The 17,382-nt window shown below is 40.0% G+C and overlaps 1 protein-coding gene across 2 annotated transcripts in view; it reads right to left on the minus strand.

Moving 5' to 3' along the window:
* pik3r4 (phosphoinositide-3-kinase, regulatory subunit 4) overlaps nt 1–17,382 on the minus strand; it is a 60,353-nt gene that overhangs the window by 22,081 nt on the left and 20,890 nt on the right. For both annotated transcript variants that reach the window (XM_063069802.1, XM_063069803.1), the window contains exons 7-12: nt 17,156–17,301; nt 15,305–15,508; nt 13,661–13,862; nt 12,978–13,165; nt 6,265–6,490; nt 5,374–5,539 (exon numbers count right to left, since the gene is read on the minus strand). In XM_063069802.1, the coding sequence (XP_062925872.1) occupies nt 5,374–5,539; nt 6,265–6,490; nt 12,978–13,165; nt 13,661–13,862; nt 15,305–15,508; nt 17,156–17,301 (1,132 nt within the window). The remainder of the gene's footprint in view (nt 1–5,373; nt 5,540–6,264; nt 6,491–12,977; nt 13,166–13,660; nt 13,863–15,304; nt 15,509–17,155; nt 17,302–17,382) is intronic.

Here is a 17,382-nt window from a genome sequence, read left to right on the forward strand (position 1 = left end):
ACCTATTCTGTGATCAATCTATCACTTCTCTCCTACATAGCCCATAACCCTCCATTTTAATTTTATCCATATACCTATCCAAGAATCTCTTAAATGTCCCTAGAGTATTGGCCTCCACCATCACCTCAGGTAGTGCATTCCAGACACTCAGTATACTCTGTTAAAAAGAAAACTACTTCTGCCATCTCCCCTAAACTTTCCTCATCTTAAAAGGGCATCCTCTGGTATTAACTATTGCTGCCCTGGGAGAAAAAAAAGACATTGGCCATCCACTATCTATGCCACTATCATCTTGTACACCTCTATCAAGTAGCCTCTCATTGTCTTTTGGTTCAATGAGAACAACTCTCACTCACTCAACCCTTCCTGATAAGACATATTCTCTAATCCAGGCGGCATCCTGGTAAATCTCCTCTGCACCCACTTTAACACCCTCCCCTTCTAATATCCTTCTTACAGTAAGGTGAACAGAACTGAACACAATACTCCACTGACATCTAACCAGAGTTTTATAGAGCTGCAGCATGACCTTGTGCTTTTTTCACCCACACTTTTTGGAATTGAACTTTATCTACCCTGCTCTGCATCTTGTCTATATCCCATTGTAACCTACAACAATCTTCTACACAATCCATAACCTTTGTGTCATCTTTAAACTTACTAACCCACCATTCCAATTTCTCATCCAAGTCATTTATAAAAATCACAAGGAACAGGGATCCCAGAACAGATCCTTGCAAGACATCACTGACCACCAAGCAGAATACACTCCATCCATTAACCCCTGCTGCCTTCTGTGGACAAGCCAATTATGAATCCATGTTGCTAATTTCCCTTGAATCACATGCCTCATGATTTTCAACAATTTGTTTTGTCGCTTCTTTGAAAATTATACTTGTGAGGCATGACCTACCCTTCATAAAGCCATATTAACTATCCCAACTGAGACTATGCTTCTCCAAATGTTTGTAAATCCTGCCCTTGAAAATCCTGTCCGTTGTTTGCCCACCACTAATGTAAGACTCCCTAGCTTATAGCTCTCTGGATTATCCCCATTACCTTTCTTGAACAAAGGAACATTTCCCATCATCCACTCCTCTGGTCCTACTCCTATGGCTTGTATGGGACACAAAGATCACAGTCATAGCCTCAGCAATCTCTCCTCTTTCTTCCCATAGTGAACAATTTCAGAGATTAATCTAATGTAATGTTAATGAAATACTGTATTACACAAGAAATTGCATCTAGCATTGTTGGCAAAAAAAAGCAAATTGCATCTGCTCTTGGTAAAGATCCTACCCATTGAAAATAGAGGAATATTGAAGTCAGTAACTTAAGCCATTTGACCACAGTGTAGAAAATCTGACTATTTTTAGAATATATTGCTGCACAATTGTTTATTAATGTCTCAATGCCGCTATAATTACAAGGGTATTATCCTTAGAGTTTAAACAGCAATGTCAAACTGCCCTTCCAGGACAAAAGAAAAGCTCAGCAAGCCACAGAATATACTATTTTGACAAGATATCAGTTAGACAAAGAAATTATATACTTCATTGTCACCAAACAATTGGTACTAGAACGTACAATCATCACAGCGATATTTGATTCTGCGCTTCACACTCCCTGGATTATAAATATTAAATATTAAAAATAGTTAAAATTAGTAAATATTTAAAAAATGAATTATAAATCGTAAATAGAAAATAGAAAAATGGGAAGTAAGGTAGTGCAAAAAAACCGAGAGGCAGGTCCGGATATTTGGAGGGTACGGCCCAGATCTGGGTCAGGATCCGTTCAGCAGTCTTATCACAGTTGGAAAGAAGCTGTTCCCAAATCTGGCTGTATGAGTCTTCAAGCTCCTGAACCTTCTCCCGGAGGGAAGAGGGATGAAAAGTCTGTTGGCTGGGTTGGTTGTGTCCTTGATTATCCTGGCAGCACTGCTCTGACAGCGTGCGGTGTAAAGTGAGTCCACGGACGGAAGATTGGTTTGTGTGATGTGCTGTGCCGTGTTCACGATCTTCTGCAGCTTTTTTCCGTCTTGGACAGGACAACTTCCATACCAGGTTGTGATGCACCCTAGAAGAATGCTTTCTATGGTGCATCTATAAAAATTAGTGAGGGTTTTAGGGGACAGGCCAAATTTCTTTAGTTTTCTCAGGAAGTAAAGGCGCTGGTGGGCCTTCTTGGCAGTGAATTCTGCTTGGTTGGACCAAGTTAGGTCATTTGTGATATTGACCCCGAGGAACTTAAAGCTTTTGACCTGTTCCACTTGCGCACCACCGATGTAAATTGGGTCGTGCGGTCCACTACTCCTTCTGAAGTCAACAACCAATTCCTTCGTCTTGCTGACGTTGGGAGATAGGTTACTGTCTTCGCACCATGCCACCAGGTTCTTAATTTCCTGCAACACACATCAAAGTTGCTGGTGAACGCAGCAGGCCAGGCAGCATCTCTAGGAAGAGGTACAGTCGACGTTTCAGGCCGAGACCCTGACGAAGGGTCTCGGCCTGAAACGTCGACTGTACCTCTTCCTAGAGATGCTGCCTGGCCTGCTACGTTCACCAGCAACTTTGATGTGTGTTGCTTGAATTTCCGGCATCTGCAGAATTCCTGTTGTTTGCATTCTTAATTTCCTCTCTGTACTCAAACTCATCATTACTCGAGATACAGCCTACAATTGTTGTGTCATCAGCAAACTTATATATTGAGTTTGATGGAAACTTGGCTACACAATCATGGGTGTACAGTGAGTACAGCAGGGGGCTGAGTACACAGCCTTGTGGGACACGGGTGCTCAGAGTGATTGTAGAGGAGAGCTTGTCCCCTATTTTTACAGCCTGGGTCCTGTCTGTGAGGAAGTTGAAGATCCAGCTGCAGATCTGAGTGCTAAGGCCCAGGTTCCGGAGCTTAGGAATCAGTTTATTTGGAATGATGGTATTAAAGGCAGAGCTGTAGTCAATGAAAAGGAGCCTTATGCATGTGTCTTTATTCCCCAGGTGTTCTAAGGAGGAATGTAGGGCCAGAGAGATGGCATCTGCCATTGACCTGTTGCTTCGGTAGGCGAATTGCAAAGCGTCGATGTTGACCAGTAGGCTGTGGTTGATGTATGCCATAACCAATCTCTCGAAGCACTTCATAGCAATTGATGTCAGAGCCACAGGTCGATAGTCATTCAGGCATGCCATCTTGCTCTTCTTCGGCACTGGGATTATCGTTGCCTTCTTAAAACACGAGGGGATCTTAGACTGAAGCAAGGAGCAGTTGAAGATGTCAGCAAACAATCCAGCTAGCTCACTTGCACATTATATATTGTAATTATATTAATAACAAATGCAAATTTGCTGCAACTTAACCACAAAATATAGATACAAACCATTATACAGATATTATAAAATTTAATTATAAATATGAAATAAAATAATAACAAATTGAAAGTAATTTCCAGCACATCGTTACTTTAAGATTCATCTGCATTGTGATGTCTTTATTTATATATTAAATTAGCCACTCATAAAGTGGTGCCAGAAATTTTAAAAATTGCAAAGAATATTTTACAAGAATTTGGAATAAATTCTGACTGCAAGTTAGATACTGTATTGTCATGTCCTAAAATATGTTTGATTTACAAGAAATTTTGAGCAGGGGCTCATCCAACAAGATATAGCAAGATTTGAGAGCACAAGATCTTGATAAGGTTAGTTTGGCTTGAAGACTAGACTGAAGACAAGATCAAACCTATCTAATAAATGGAAGCAGAAGGTCGCAAATGAGTAGCTTAGATGAAAGATGTGATCAAGACCACATGGAAGGGGGTGGGCCAAAGGAAAAATCAAATCCATCATGACATGGTCTGGGAACTAATTGAGACTTCTGTAGAAAAGCCTGCAGAAAGAATGCACCTTCTTAAAACAAAAACCAACAATACTAAAGAATCACATGACAGTATTGTAAATTATGACCTTCACAAATTATAGTTGATCAGTCTTTTGTTTCCCAGAAGGAACTAATAGTGAACTGAAGGGAATGCTGGAAGAATACGAAGATGATTGACTGATTGTATGAATACATTAATCAAGAAACTGGCTAAAGCAGCTGCTTACTAATTGTTACATGCCTGTTCAAATCTGTCCATATTTTTCTATCTCCTGTGACCTACCAGTTAATTAGATTTGTACATCAATATGACTGGAAACCACTGATTCTGGATTTGCCTTCCTCAAGCATTTTGAAAAGTTAAAGTCATCACAGGAGTGAAACCTGTTCACATTTCAAAGTGTTCATAAATTCCGAATTTCTCATCAAAAGACTTTTTTTTAAAAATGAAAATGCCATCAGACAGAATAACAAACCCTTTTTATGATAGTTCATTAAAATTCTTTATTTATTTACAAAACACATGATTAATATAATGCTGTCAAATGCAACTGTGTGTCTACACTTATATGTGCAGGGTGTCATGGCAATCTATTAGCACAGGTGAAATATTTGCACTAAAAAGGTGTGTTTTAAGGGAAATAGATTTGATCACCTTTACCAGTGGAGTCCTCCATACAATTTTCAGAGTAAGTAGTACTTAAAATATACAAAAGAATTGAGAACTGTGTCTGATTAGTATCTAAAATTAGAAAGAACATTATAATAAAGGATAGCAACACACACAAAATGCTGGAGGAACTCAGCAGATAAGCAGCCTCTATGGAAAAGAATAAACAGTCGACATTTTGGGCCGAGACCCTTCATCAGGACTCGTCTTCGTAATAAAGGATACTGATGTTTGCATGACATCCGTGGTGCAATAATCTATTAAGAGACATTAGCTTGATCTTCCTGTGAGGCTTGACCAGTTTTATATTTTTCCCCACCCATTCATGTTCAGGTCTAATTCAGGAAGGGAGGAAAACTTATTGGGATAGCTTCCTTTAACTTTAGGGGGATGGTGGTTGGAAAGGAGCACATCAGAAAAGACTGGGGACAGGGGTTTGCAATGGGGAGAAAAACCTATGGGGAGGACACTGGGTAGAGGGCTTACTTAGAATGGTGTCCTTTCTAAGTCTCTAATGGTGGCCTATGCAACTTCAGGCCTTTCAACACCAAAGCATATGTCAACCTTTCACTCAAGACAATTTATTTTCAAAGTAATGCCCATCAAAGATTAGAGACAAATTAAAGTCTACACCCTTGGCTTCAATGCTAAACAAATGCTATTTGCCATTAGACCTTAATGTACCTGCACAATGGACACCATGACTTAGAGCTTAGTGCAAAAGGAAACATTATCAGCAGTTCTGCCTCATAGTACACTGTTCAGACCAAAAACAATCTTTTAAGCAAAACAACTTGTGTACCTGACCTAAAGAATTATATCCATACCTTGTAGTTGTAGTCTTTCCCTCCATCTTCTGACTATCCCAAATCTTCACAGTCCCATCATTTGAGCAGGTAGCAAAAATTGAATGCTCATCAGATACCCGGATTCTGTTCACTGCTGATTTATGTTCATGGAGATGTGCAACAAGAAGCCCTTTGGGATGCCAGCCTAGACAGATCATGGAATTCATTAACAATGTAGAATTGTATGGAGTCACAACCATACGATAGTTATATTCCTATTACCACATCACTATGAATTGCGTTGGTAATTCAGAAGTTAATATAACCTATGGTAACTGACTTAAAAATTATAAAAAGTAATATGAAAAAAACTAATTTGAATAGCAAAAACTTGGTATTTACTCATCACAATAAAGTTCAAAGTACATACATTCACCATATACAACCCTGAAATTCATTCTGTTGCAGGCATACTCAATAAATCCATAATAGAATCATTGAAAGAAAGTATCAATTTGGGCGTTCAACCAGTTTGCAAAAGACAACAAACTGTGCAAATACAAAAAGAGAGAAATAATAGTAATAGATAAATAAACAAACAAGAAATATCAAGAATATGAGATAAAAAGTCTTTGAAATTGAGTCCATAGTTTGTGGGAACATTTCAATGATGGGCTAAGTAAAGCTGAGTGAAGTTACTCCCTTTGGTTCAAGAACCTGATGGTTGAGGGGTTCTTAATCGTCCTATCTGAGATATTCCCTGTCTTATCCACTCACTCCTACCTCCCTACAAATTTGTTTTGCTCCGTAGTTCTGATGTAGAATCTGCAGCCAGAAACATTAACTGTTTTGCCTTCCATAAATGCTGCCTGACCTGCTGAGTGCTTCCAGTATTTGTCTTTTTTTTTTAAATTCCCAATCTTTACGTACCTGGTGGAGGAGATTTACTCTCCCATTCAGCATTTTCCATCAGCTGTTTGGCCATTCGTTCGGAATTGCATTGCTCGCGCTTCTGCTGAATCAGGTGTTGGAGCTCGGTGACACATGTGGTAATGCGCCTCTGGTACGTAGAGGGCAACAATGGAACACTTCCACTTGCCGGAATTGACAAGGAAGCAGCTGCTTTTCTTGTTGGGGCCACAGTTCCTTCAGTCACCTTCAAATGGAATTACACAATTGGGTCAGTCTCTAGTTGTTAGTTATTTGTTGCTTTTCATTTGTTTTTAGAGTCATAGAACACCACAGCACAGAAACAGACTCTTCAGCCCATCTAGTCCATGTCAAACTAGTAAATTCTCTAGTCCCACTGACCTGCACCCAGACATAGCCCTCAATACACCTCCCATCCATTTACGTTTCTCAATTTCTCTTAAAAGTTGAAATCGAACTTTTATCCACCACTTCCGCTGGCAGCTTGTTTCACAATCTCATCACTCTGAGTGAAATTCCCCCTTATGTTCCCCCTAAATATTTTACTTTCCACAATTAATCTACGACCTCTAGTTCGAGTCTCACCCAACCTCAGTTGAAAAAGTCTGTTTGCATTTACCCTATATATACCCCTCAATTTTGTCCCTCCTCATTCCTCTGTAGGGAATAAAGTGCTAACATAGTTAACCTTTCCCTACAACTTGGGCCCTCAAGTCCTGGCAACATCCTTGTAAATTTTCTCCGCACTTATTCAATCTTATTGACATATTTCCTGTAGGTAGGTGACCAAAACTGCACAAAATACTCCAGATTAGGCCTCAACATCTTTTACAACTTCAACATCACTTCCCAATTCATGTACTTAAGACTTTGATTTATAAAGGCAATTGTGCCAAAAGCTATCTTTATGATCCTATCTACCTGTGACACCACTTGAAAGGAAGTATGGATCTGTATTCCCAGATCTCCTGTTCTACTGCACCTCTCAGTGCTCTACCACTCACCATGCAAGTTCTATCCTGGTTTGTCCTCCCAAAGCGCAATGCCTCATACTTGTCTGCATTAAATTCTATCTGCTGTTTTTCTGCCCATTTTTCTAGCTGGTCCAGATTCTGCCTCAAACTTTGATAGTCTTCCTTACTGTCCACTACACCTCAATCTTAGTGTCATCCACAAATTTTCTGATCAAGTTCACCACATTATCACCCAGAACAGCTGCCAATAACTTACTCACTATGATGTCAGGCTCATCGACCTATAATTTCCTGGCTTATTCTTAGAGCCTTTCTTTAAACAACAGAACAACATTAGCTATCCTCCAATCTCCCGGCACCTCACCCATGGCTAACTATGTTTTAAACATCTCTGCTAGGGCCCTGCAATTCCTGCAATAGCCTCCCACAGGGTCCGTGGGAACACTTTGTCAGGACCTGGGGATTTATCCACCCTAATTCGCGTCAAGATAGCAAAACACTTCCTCTTCCCTTGTAATCTGAAAACAGACAGTGACCTCATTTGACTGGCTTATTTAGACTTAGCATCCATCTCCTGAATAAATTTCAGATCCACTTAAATGGACAAGAAGTCCATTTAAGATCTCTCTAATCTCATCTGGCTCCATGCATACATGACCACTCTGAACTTCCAGAGAACAATTTTGTCCCCTGATATCCTTTTGCCTTCAATATATCTGTAGAAGCCCTTCACCTTGTCTGCTAGAACAACCTCACACCTTCTTTAGCCCTCCTGATTTCTCCTTGTACCTGAGGAATATAAAACATACAAGAGAATACCTCATTTGCTCCTTTCTGCCTAGTTCTGCTATGCACCTCCTTTTCCTTAATCAGGACCTCAACATCTCTTGAAAACCAATGTTCCCTAAACCTGTTATTCTTGCCATTTATTCTGACCAGAACATACAAACTCAGAACTCTCAAAAATTACACTTTTGAAAGTTTTCCGCTTACCATAAAACCATAAGACGTACGAGCAGAATTAGGCCATTCAGCCCATCAAGTCTGCTCCGCCATTCCATCATGGCTGATCCCAGATCTCACTCAAACTTGTACACCTGCCTTCTCACCATAATCTTTGTTGCCATGACCAATCAGGAAACGATCAACTTCCGCCTTAAATATACACACGGACTTGGCCACCACTGCAGTCTGTGGCAGAGCATTCCATAGATTCACTACTCTCTGACCAAAATAACTCCTCCTTACCTCTGTTCTAAAGGGTAGCCCCTCAATTTTGAGGCTGTGCCCTCTAGTTCTGAATATCCCACCATAGGAAACATCCTCTCCACATCCACCCTATCTAGTCCTTTCAACACTCGGTAGGTTTTAATCAGATCCCCACGCATTCTTCTAAATTCCAGTGAGTACAGGCTCAAAGTTACCAAACATTCCTCATATATTAACCACTTCATTCCCAGAATCAGCCTCGTGACCCTCCTCTGGACTCTCTCCAATGACAACACATCCTTTCTGAGATATGGAGCCCAAAACTGTTGACAAGATTCCAAGTGCGGCCTGTCTAGTGTCTTAAAGGCTCAGCATTATCTTCTTTCTTTTATGTTCTATTCCCCTTGAAATAAATGCCAACATTGCATTTGCCTTCTTTACCACAGACTCAACCTGTAAATTAACTTTCCAGGAGTCCTGCATGAGGACTCCTAAGTCCGTCTGCACCTCAGATGTTTGAACCTTCTCCCAATTTAGATACTAGTCCGCACTATCGTTTCCATTACCAAAATGCATTATCATATATTTCTTAACACTGTATTCCATCTGCCACTTTTTTGCCCATTCTTCCAATTTTTCTAAGTCCTGCTGCAATTGCATTGCTTCTTCAGCACTACCTACCCCTCCACCTATCTTTGTATCATCCACAAACTGTGCCACAAAGCCATTAATTCCATCATCTAAATCATTGACAAACAATGTGAAAAGCAGCAGTCCCAATAATGACTCCCGAGGAACATCACTAGTAACTGGTAGACAACCCGAAAAGGCTCCTTTTATTCCCACTCGCTGCCCCCTGCTTGTCAGTCATTCTTCAATTCATGCCAGTACCTTTCCTCTACCGCCATAGGATTTACCAAGCACACCACTACCAGAAAACAACCTGTCCCAATCCGTATTTGCCAGATCCTTTCTAATACCATCAAAATTGGCTTTCTCCAATTTAGAATCTCAACCCGAGGACCAGACCTATCCTTCTCCAGAATTATCTTGAAACTAATTGTATTATGATCACTAGATGTAAAGTGCTCCTCTGCACAAACTTCTGTCAACTGCTCTGTCTTACTCCTTAATAGGAGATCCAGTGATACACCTCTCTAGTTGAGCTTTCTGTGGATTGATTAAGGGAACTTTCCTGAAAACATCTGACAAACTCAATTCCACCCGCCCTTTTACAATGCGGGAGTCGCAGTCAAAAAATGGAAAATAAAAAAAATCACAACCTTATGTGTCTTTTAAAAGTCAGCAATCTGTCTACAAATTAGCTCTTCTAAATCCCATGGACTGTTGGTCTATAATATTATCCCATTAATGTGGTCATCCCTTGTTTTATTCCTCAGTTCCACCCACATAGCCTCAGTAAATGAACGTTCCAGTTTGTCCTCTCTGACCACTGCCTAGTTTCACTAATGCCTACAATGTCATTACTCCACATGCTGATCCATGGCCTAAACCTTTCCTGCAAAACTCCTTGCATTAAAATATACCGACAGCAGAACATTAGTCCCATCATGCACAATCTGTCACTTCCTGACTTTATAGAGACTGAACAACATCTTTCCCCACAACCATTCCACTATCTGCTCTGGCACTCCAGTTCCCATCCCCCTGCAACTCCAGTTGAACCCCTGCCCCCTCACATGCAGCACTAGCAAACCTTCTGACAAAGATAGTAGTCACCCTCTTCAGTATAGATACAAACTGCCCCTTCTGTACAGGTCCCACCTTCCCTGGAAGAAAGCCCAATGATCCGAAAATCTGAAGGCTGCCTCCTGCACCATCTCCTCAGCCACGTGTTGAGCTGTAATCTTCCTATTTCTGGCCTATCACATGGCACAGGTAGCAATCCTGAGATCACAACCCTGGAGGTCCTGCTGTTTTAACACCCAACTCCCTGAACTCACTTTGCAGAACCTCACCACCGTTCATTGGTCATTGGCCCCATCACCCATGTCATTGGTATTGATGTGGACCATGACCTCTGGCGGCTCAGGCTCCCACTTAAGAATGCTGTGGACTCAATCTGAGATGTCCTTGGCCCTGACACCAGAGAGGCAACATATGATGCAGGAATCTCTTTTTTTTGTCCACAGAACCTCCTCTCTATTAACCTAACAAATGAATCCCCTATTACCACAGCTTACCCGCTTCTCCCCCCATCCCTTCTGAGCCACAGAGCCATACTCAGTGCCAAATCTGACCACTGTGATTTTCTTCTGCTATTTCATCACCCCCAATGGCATCAAAAGAGGTATACATTTTGCTGAGGGGAATGGCAACAAAAGTACTCTGCACAAGCTGCCTATCCCACCCATCCCCTTTCCCCTCCTGGTGGTCACAGTGCTACCTATGTCCTGCACCTTGAGTATATCTACCTCCCTATACGTCCTGCTGATCGACCCCTCAGCCTCCCGAATAATCTGGAGTTCATCCAGTTCAAACTCCAATTCCTTAATACGTTCTGAAAGAAGCTGCAACCGAATGCATTTCTTGTAGGTGTAGTCCTCGAGGACAGATCCCACAAGAGATGCTTTCCACTATCCTGCTTGGCATTCCCACTGCTCTATGTGAAATATGAAAAAAGAAAACTAAACAAAAAAAAAATCTATCAACTGCCTTCACCTCTCCTTGCCTACACGTCTATGAGTCAAAGTCTGAACTCACCACTCTAACAATGGCCCACTCACACAATGGCTGCTCCACTTAAACCTAACTCATTTTTTATTTGACCTTGACTAATGCCTAATTAGGCACACTCCAAAAGTTCCTTGGGAACTGCTCCCGCTTACTTCTTTTGAAATCTCTCCTGCTACGCAATCTAACGTCTCATTGGGAACCGTGGAACACAAAATGAAGATGCACACTTTGCTAATCTAATTTTTCCCCCAATATCATCCCTTTATATTCTATACAATCCTAGGCTTGCTGTAACTTTGAGGTCCTGATATCTAACACACAGTTCCTTCTTTGACTTTATGCACAGGGACCTTAGCTTGAGGATTTGCATATTTTCCCTTGCTTTAAAAAATCTGTTCTGATTAAGGATCACTGGCCTAAAATATTAAATTGATTTTTCCTTCCAAAGATGCTGCATGACTGACTGCGACCTTCCAGTATTTTTGTTTCAGATTCCAGCATGTTCTTCCCCCCCATGTTTAAGCTAGACCTTATTTCCTTCTTCACTTCCTCCCATGTCTCCAACACTAATACATTTCCATGCGATTAGATCCAGTACAATTCAGCTACCTCAAATTTCAGCTTTGTAAAATTAACCTTTCTCCATTTGGTATGATGTTAATATTTGTTCTTTTCCATAACTACACTAGACTTTATTCAATATCCAAAACCGCCTATATTTTAACACACACACACACACACACTCACTCAGCAGGTCAGAAAGCACCTACAGAAGAGAATAAACCATTGACTTTTCAAGCCAAGACTGGACTGGAAAGGAAGGGGAAAGATGGCAGAACACGAAAGTGAGGTGGGGGGGGGGGGAGAGGACGACTTGTATGAAAGAATACTGATATGGAATGGGATAAATTTTTCTTCATAATTTTAAATACTGATCAACAACTCATCAGGAGCACAGTACTGATTTATCATACTTTATTTTAAAGCTATTTATCAAACCCTATTTAAAGACAATTTCAAATACTTAAATCTCAGAGAACAAACCTTTCATCTCATTTTTACTGATTTAACCCCTATTCGATATCTATTCCTTCTAATTCTAGACTCCTTCACCAAGGCAAATATCCTCATGTCATTTACTCTGTCAAACACCCAGAGATCTTTATGGTGTTTCAATAAGATGAAGTTTCATGTCCATTTGTACATTTAGTTCAGATGCTTTTTTCCATCAGTTTCACTGCATTAGAATATGTGCCATCAAGTGCTGCTAAGTCAACTTAATGTCTATTTTCTAGTAACATTTAGCTTTGGCTCACAAATGCATTTACTATTTTTCAGCACTTAATTTCCAGTTACGATACCCTTCCCTCCCAATATAAGCTCAGATTCCTACTCATCCATGCAACCGCCCTGAACAGCAGTAACAAAAACTCCCTTGATTCTGATGAAGGGTCCAGATCTAAAATATTAAGTTTCTCTTTTCCCCATATATACTGCCTGACCTACTGAGTGCTTCCAGTATTTTATTTATAATCCAAAATTCCAGCATCTGCAGATTTTTTTGATTTTCATTCCCTTGACAACATTGGCTCCAGCAGTTGAAATATAACCTATAAACTTTTAAAAGTCACATAGCACAAGCCCCAATATTCCCCAAGTTGAAAAGCCACCCTCTACGATCTCGAGCAACCCTAACCAAATTGACGGCCCAATTTTTATATTCACTAGGCACCAAGAGTAATTGAAAGATGACTATTCAACGCTGCTCTCAAATTTCTTTAACTCCCTAGAATTCTGCCAGAAATCCTGTTTTTCAATGAACTTTCTATTAACCTGCTGCAAAGTGGAGTTGGTAGTGATCATCATCCCTGGTGATGACTCCGATCTGAGATTTTTCCCAGTGGTATTTTCCTGGTCTCCAGGGGCTGCAATAACTTTAGGCTGGTTTGGAGGTTCAAGAGAGCCAAACATGCTCTTCCATTCTTCATTTAAATTCGAGTCTTGTTTAACATGCCTTCGTGCTATAAAATACCAACACATTAAATTCAGCAATTCTACTATCTACTAATCCTAAAATCTACTAAATTACTGATAATTTATGAAAATTCTGAACTTCATATGTCGCTCCAAAGAAATGCTAATATTTTGATTTAACGGCACTTTATTGCATCCAAATTAAGAAAACAGCTTTAGATGCATCAACTCAGTGCTCAGTAAGTGAGAATATTCTGTAAACAGTTAAAGCCAAACAAAATGTTATTTGTACTGCAAAATTTAGTCTACTTTTTTTTTATATAATTTTTATTAAATTTTCAAAAAGAATACATGAAAAGATAAATCTACCCACCCCCCCTCCCCTTAACCCTCCCCCCCAGTCTACTTCTAGTCTGATTAGACGTACTTGCTTTTAGTTACCAGCTGCAGCATATTTTTGTATCACATGCATTTCATATAAACACAGTCACATTGCTGCTGATTATAATCATGGCAAGAAAAGAAGAAAATAAATCAACTACCTCGCTTATCATCATTTTCTTGTTTTGTCTTCACAAGATCAACATGTTTCCTAGGAATTCCTAATGCAGCCAAATCAATCACTCCACCCTGACCACTGTCACTCATGTGGCTTTGATCCACCACATTGGCTTTGGCCTTGTTTGACTTTAGCATGAAATCCTTCAGAGCAAGTAATTTGTCTTCATCTGCTTCACTCATGCCCTATTTCAAGACAAATAAGCCCCATGACATCACTCTTAGGCATACCTGGGTGTTGAGATTCAAACAAAATCAGAGAAAGCAAATATAATGCAATTACTATTTCAATGCTACATATTCCACCAAGCTTACAAGGGGTGATTGATAAGATCGTGGCCTAAGGTAGAAGGAGTCAATTATAGAAAACATAGCACATTTATTTTTCAACTTAGTCCCCTCCTACATTTACACACTTAGTCCAGCAGTCGTGGAGCATACGGATCCCTTCTTTGTAGAAGTCGGCGTCTTGGACCTTCAGAAAGTGGTCCACAACAGGGGTGATTCATAAGTCTGTGGCCTAAGGTAAAAGGAGATGAGTTATTAACTTCAAACTTTCTGCATAATCACTCAAAGAGTTGAACTGCACATGCATGTAATGACAGCTGTATAACTCAACCCCTTCTACCTTAGGCCATGAACTTATCAATCACCTCTGCTGTGGACCACTTTCTGGAGGTCCAAGACCCCGACTTCTACAAAGAAGGAATCCGTATGCTCCACGACCGCTGGACTAAGTGTGTAAATGTAGGAGGGGACAATGCTGAAAAATAAATGTGCTAGGTTTTCTAAAATTGACTCCTATCTTAGGCTACGAACTTATCAATCACCCCTTGTATTTTATATAATAAGGCAACAATGGGTTCATATCTCCAATACTTACACAAGAAGTCTGTAACAGGGTCAGTAGCATCTTTCAATGTCATCACCAAGTGAGATGTATAAAAAACAGTACGTATTAAAAACAAGATTCAGCTATTGTGGGATTGGCCATCATGTGAAGGACAATATACTACTCTGGAATCTCACATTTGGCTACAGAATACTTACCTATTTTGCTTACTGTCAAATCCTCTACGACCACTGCTCATCTAGACTTCTTTTTTACTTGATGTGCATACACCTGCCAGGATCAAGACTCGAAGGAGGAAGGAGAGTAGCCGGAAGTCATAGTACATATTGTTATTAACATATGTAAAAAGAGGATGAGGTCTTGTGAAGTGAGTAGGAGGAGTTAAAAAGCAGGTCAGGACGAGTGCCTGGGCCTTGTACAAATGGGGGGAGAAATAGGAAGATTGAAGTACTGTACGCATGAAGCGCTGGTGCAGGAGGGAAACCTTTAAGTACTTTTACCATTTAGATTAGTTTTGCAGTGGGTGGGACCAATACAGGAACAATAGGCCCTCAACTGGAAGGTAACCAATATCCTTTCAAGAGGTTTACTCATGCTACTTTGAAGGATTCAAACTAATTTGGCAGAAGGGTAGAAAGTATTTTAACAGATGGGAAGAAAAATGTTGAGGATGAAGAAAGCTTAAAATGACAGATTATATCCCCTTCATATTGATCAAAAGTGAGCAATGAAAGTAGGAGGTTCTTTCATTTTTTTAAGTCACAGATTGTGTTACCTGAGAAAGCAATTTCTTTAGCAGCTGAGCAATGATTGGGTCCTCAGGGATTGGGCATTCCGACAGAAGTCCATTTCTTATTTTCTGACGCAAGTGCAAATGCTTGTAGAGATTTATTATATCCTTCGATCGTAATACATAATCAAATATGGAACGGTTAACAGGCTCTTTGAGGACACTCAGCAACACAATTTCCTTGTCAATCTAGAACAAGTCCAAAAAGAATCAAATGAAGTTTACAAACAACCAAGCTAGTACTTGCACACTAATTATTTTAAAATAAAATCATAAACACAAGGGATTCTGCAGATTCTGCATATCTTGAGCTACACACACACACACACACACACACACACACACACACACACACACAAAATGCTGGCAAAAGTCAGCAAGTCAGCCAGCATCTACTGAGCAGAATAAAGAGTTGACCTTTTGGACCAAGGCCCTTCATCAGGAGTGGAAAAGAAGGGAAAAGAATCTAGAATAAGGTGGTGGGGGAAAAACCAGAGAGAAATGATGGTCCATGCCTCCTCTACTGGCACAATGAGAAGCAACACTTCATTTTCCATCTGGGTGAATGGTAGATGCAGCATGCTAAAGCCTGAAAGCATACACCACCAGACTCAAGAATAGCTTCTATCCTGCTATTATATGACTATTGCATGTTTCCTTTGTATGATAAGATGGACTCTTGAGCTTGCAACCATCTCATTGTGACCTTGTATCTCACCTATTTATCTGCACTGTACTTTCTCTGTACCGTAACACTTAATTCTGCACTCTTGTTGCTTTACTTTGCACCACCTCAATGCACTATTATAATCAATTATTCTGTATGGATGGTATACAAGACAAGTAGGTTTTCACTGTACCTTGGTATGTGATAATAAGAAGCCAATTTTAAATGATTCCAATTTAATATTCAACTATTAAATAAACAGTAAGACGCATCCAGATCAGCATTTTAATTTCTATTGATCAGGAAAACAGGGCAGCAACTCATTCTCCAGTATTTATAATTTTTATTAGAGGCCAAACATGAGGTACTTAAAACAGCCAAAGCCAAATGACAATATACAAGCCAAGTCTTTCATTATTGCTTGGCACATTGTTACAAGTCTATCACCTTGGGCCACTGAAATCAAGAAAACACAATTGTATTAACCATCTTACTTGGCTAAAATAGATAACAAATTCAAAATGCTAAATAATGTTAAATTAAACATGTAGAGCAGAAGTTAATTCTTAGCTACACCAAAAGACAACCAACTACAAGACAGCTATAGCTCATTCAGAATAATGCTGCTAGAACCCTCACTAAGACCAAGAAAGAAGAACATATCACTCCAGTTCTTAAGGTTGCTACACTGGCTTCCTGTCCATCAGAGGATTATCTTCAAAATATTACTACTGGTTTATAAAGCACTGAATGTTCTAGAGCCAAAATACATGTCCGATCTCTTGCTGCATTATGAACCTTACTGAGTTCTCATGTTGTCTGGGGTGGGTCTGCTAACCACCCCCAGGGTCAAAACTAAACATGGTGAAGCAGCTTTTTAGTTACTATGCTCCACGTATCTGGGATAACCTTCCAGAGGATCTGAAATCTGCCCCAACTTCAAGCTCTTTTAAATCGAAGCTTAAGACTTTTCTTTTCGCTGTAGCCTTTAATTAGAATCTCCTGCACTGTAACTTCTATTTATCAGATCTATTTTTTGTTTGACTTTATTCTCATATGTTGTTTGAAATTTGATTTTTCTATCTTTTATGTCCCACAGCTCCGTAACAGATCCAGAGAATTGGGTGACACAAAAAAGGTGCTAATGTGAAAAAAGGAGCAAGATTTACCTGTATTATGGGTTGGGTGATGAATGGATGGAGAAATGGCATCAGTTTGCAATAGACGTCAGCAATATTCAGATGTTGTGCTACCACTGTTATGAATCCAACAGCTCCATAACGGATCCAGAGATTCGGGTGGCACAAGAAAGGTGCTAATGCAAAAAAAAAAGCAAGCTGTTGTTTTTTTTTAAATACACAAACCTTTACACAGATTTAGTGAATTTAAAGAGTTA

This window comes from Mobula hypostoma, chromosome 17 (genome assembly GCF_963921235.1).
Source record: "Mobula hypostoma chromosome 17, sMobHyp1.1, whole genome shotgun sequence".
Classification (NCBI taxonomy): Eukaryota; Metazoa; Chordata; class Chondrichthyes; order Myliobatiformes; family Myliobatidae; genus Mobula; species Mobula hypostoma.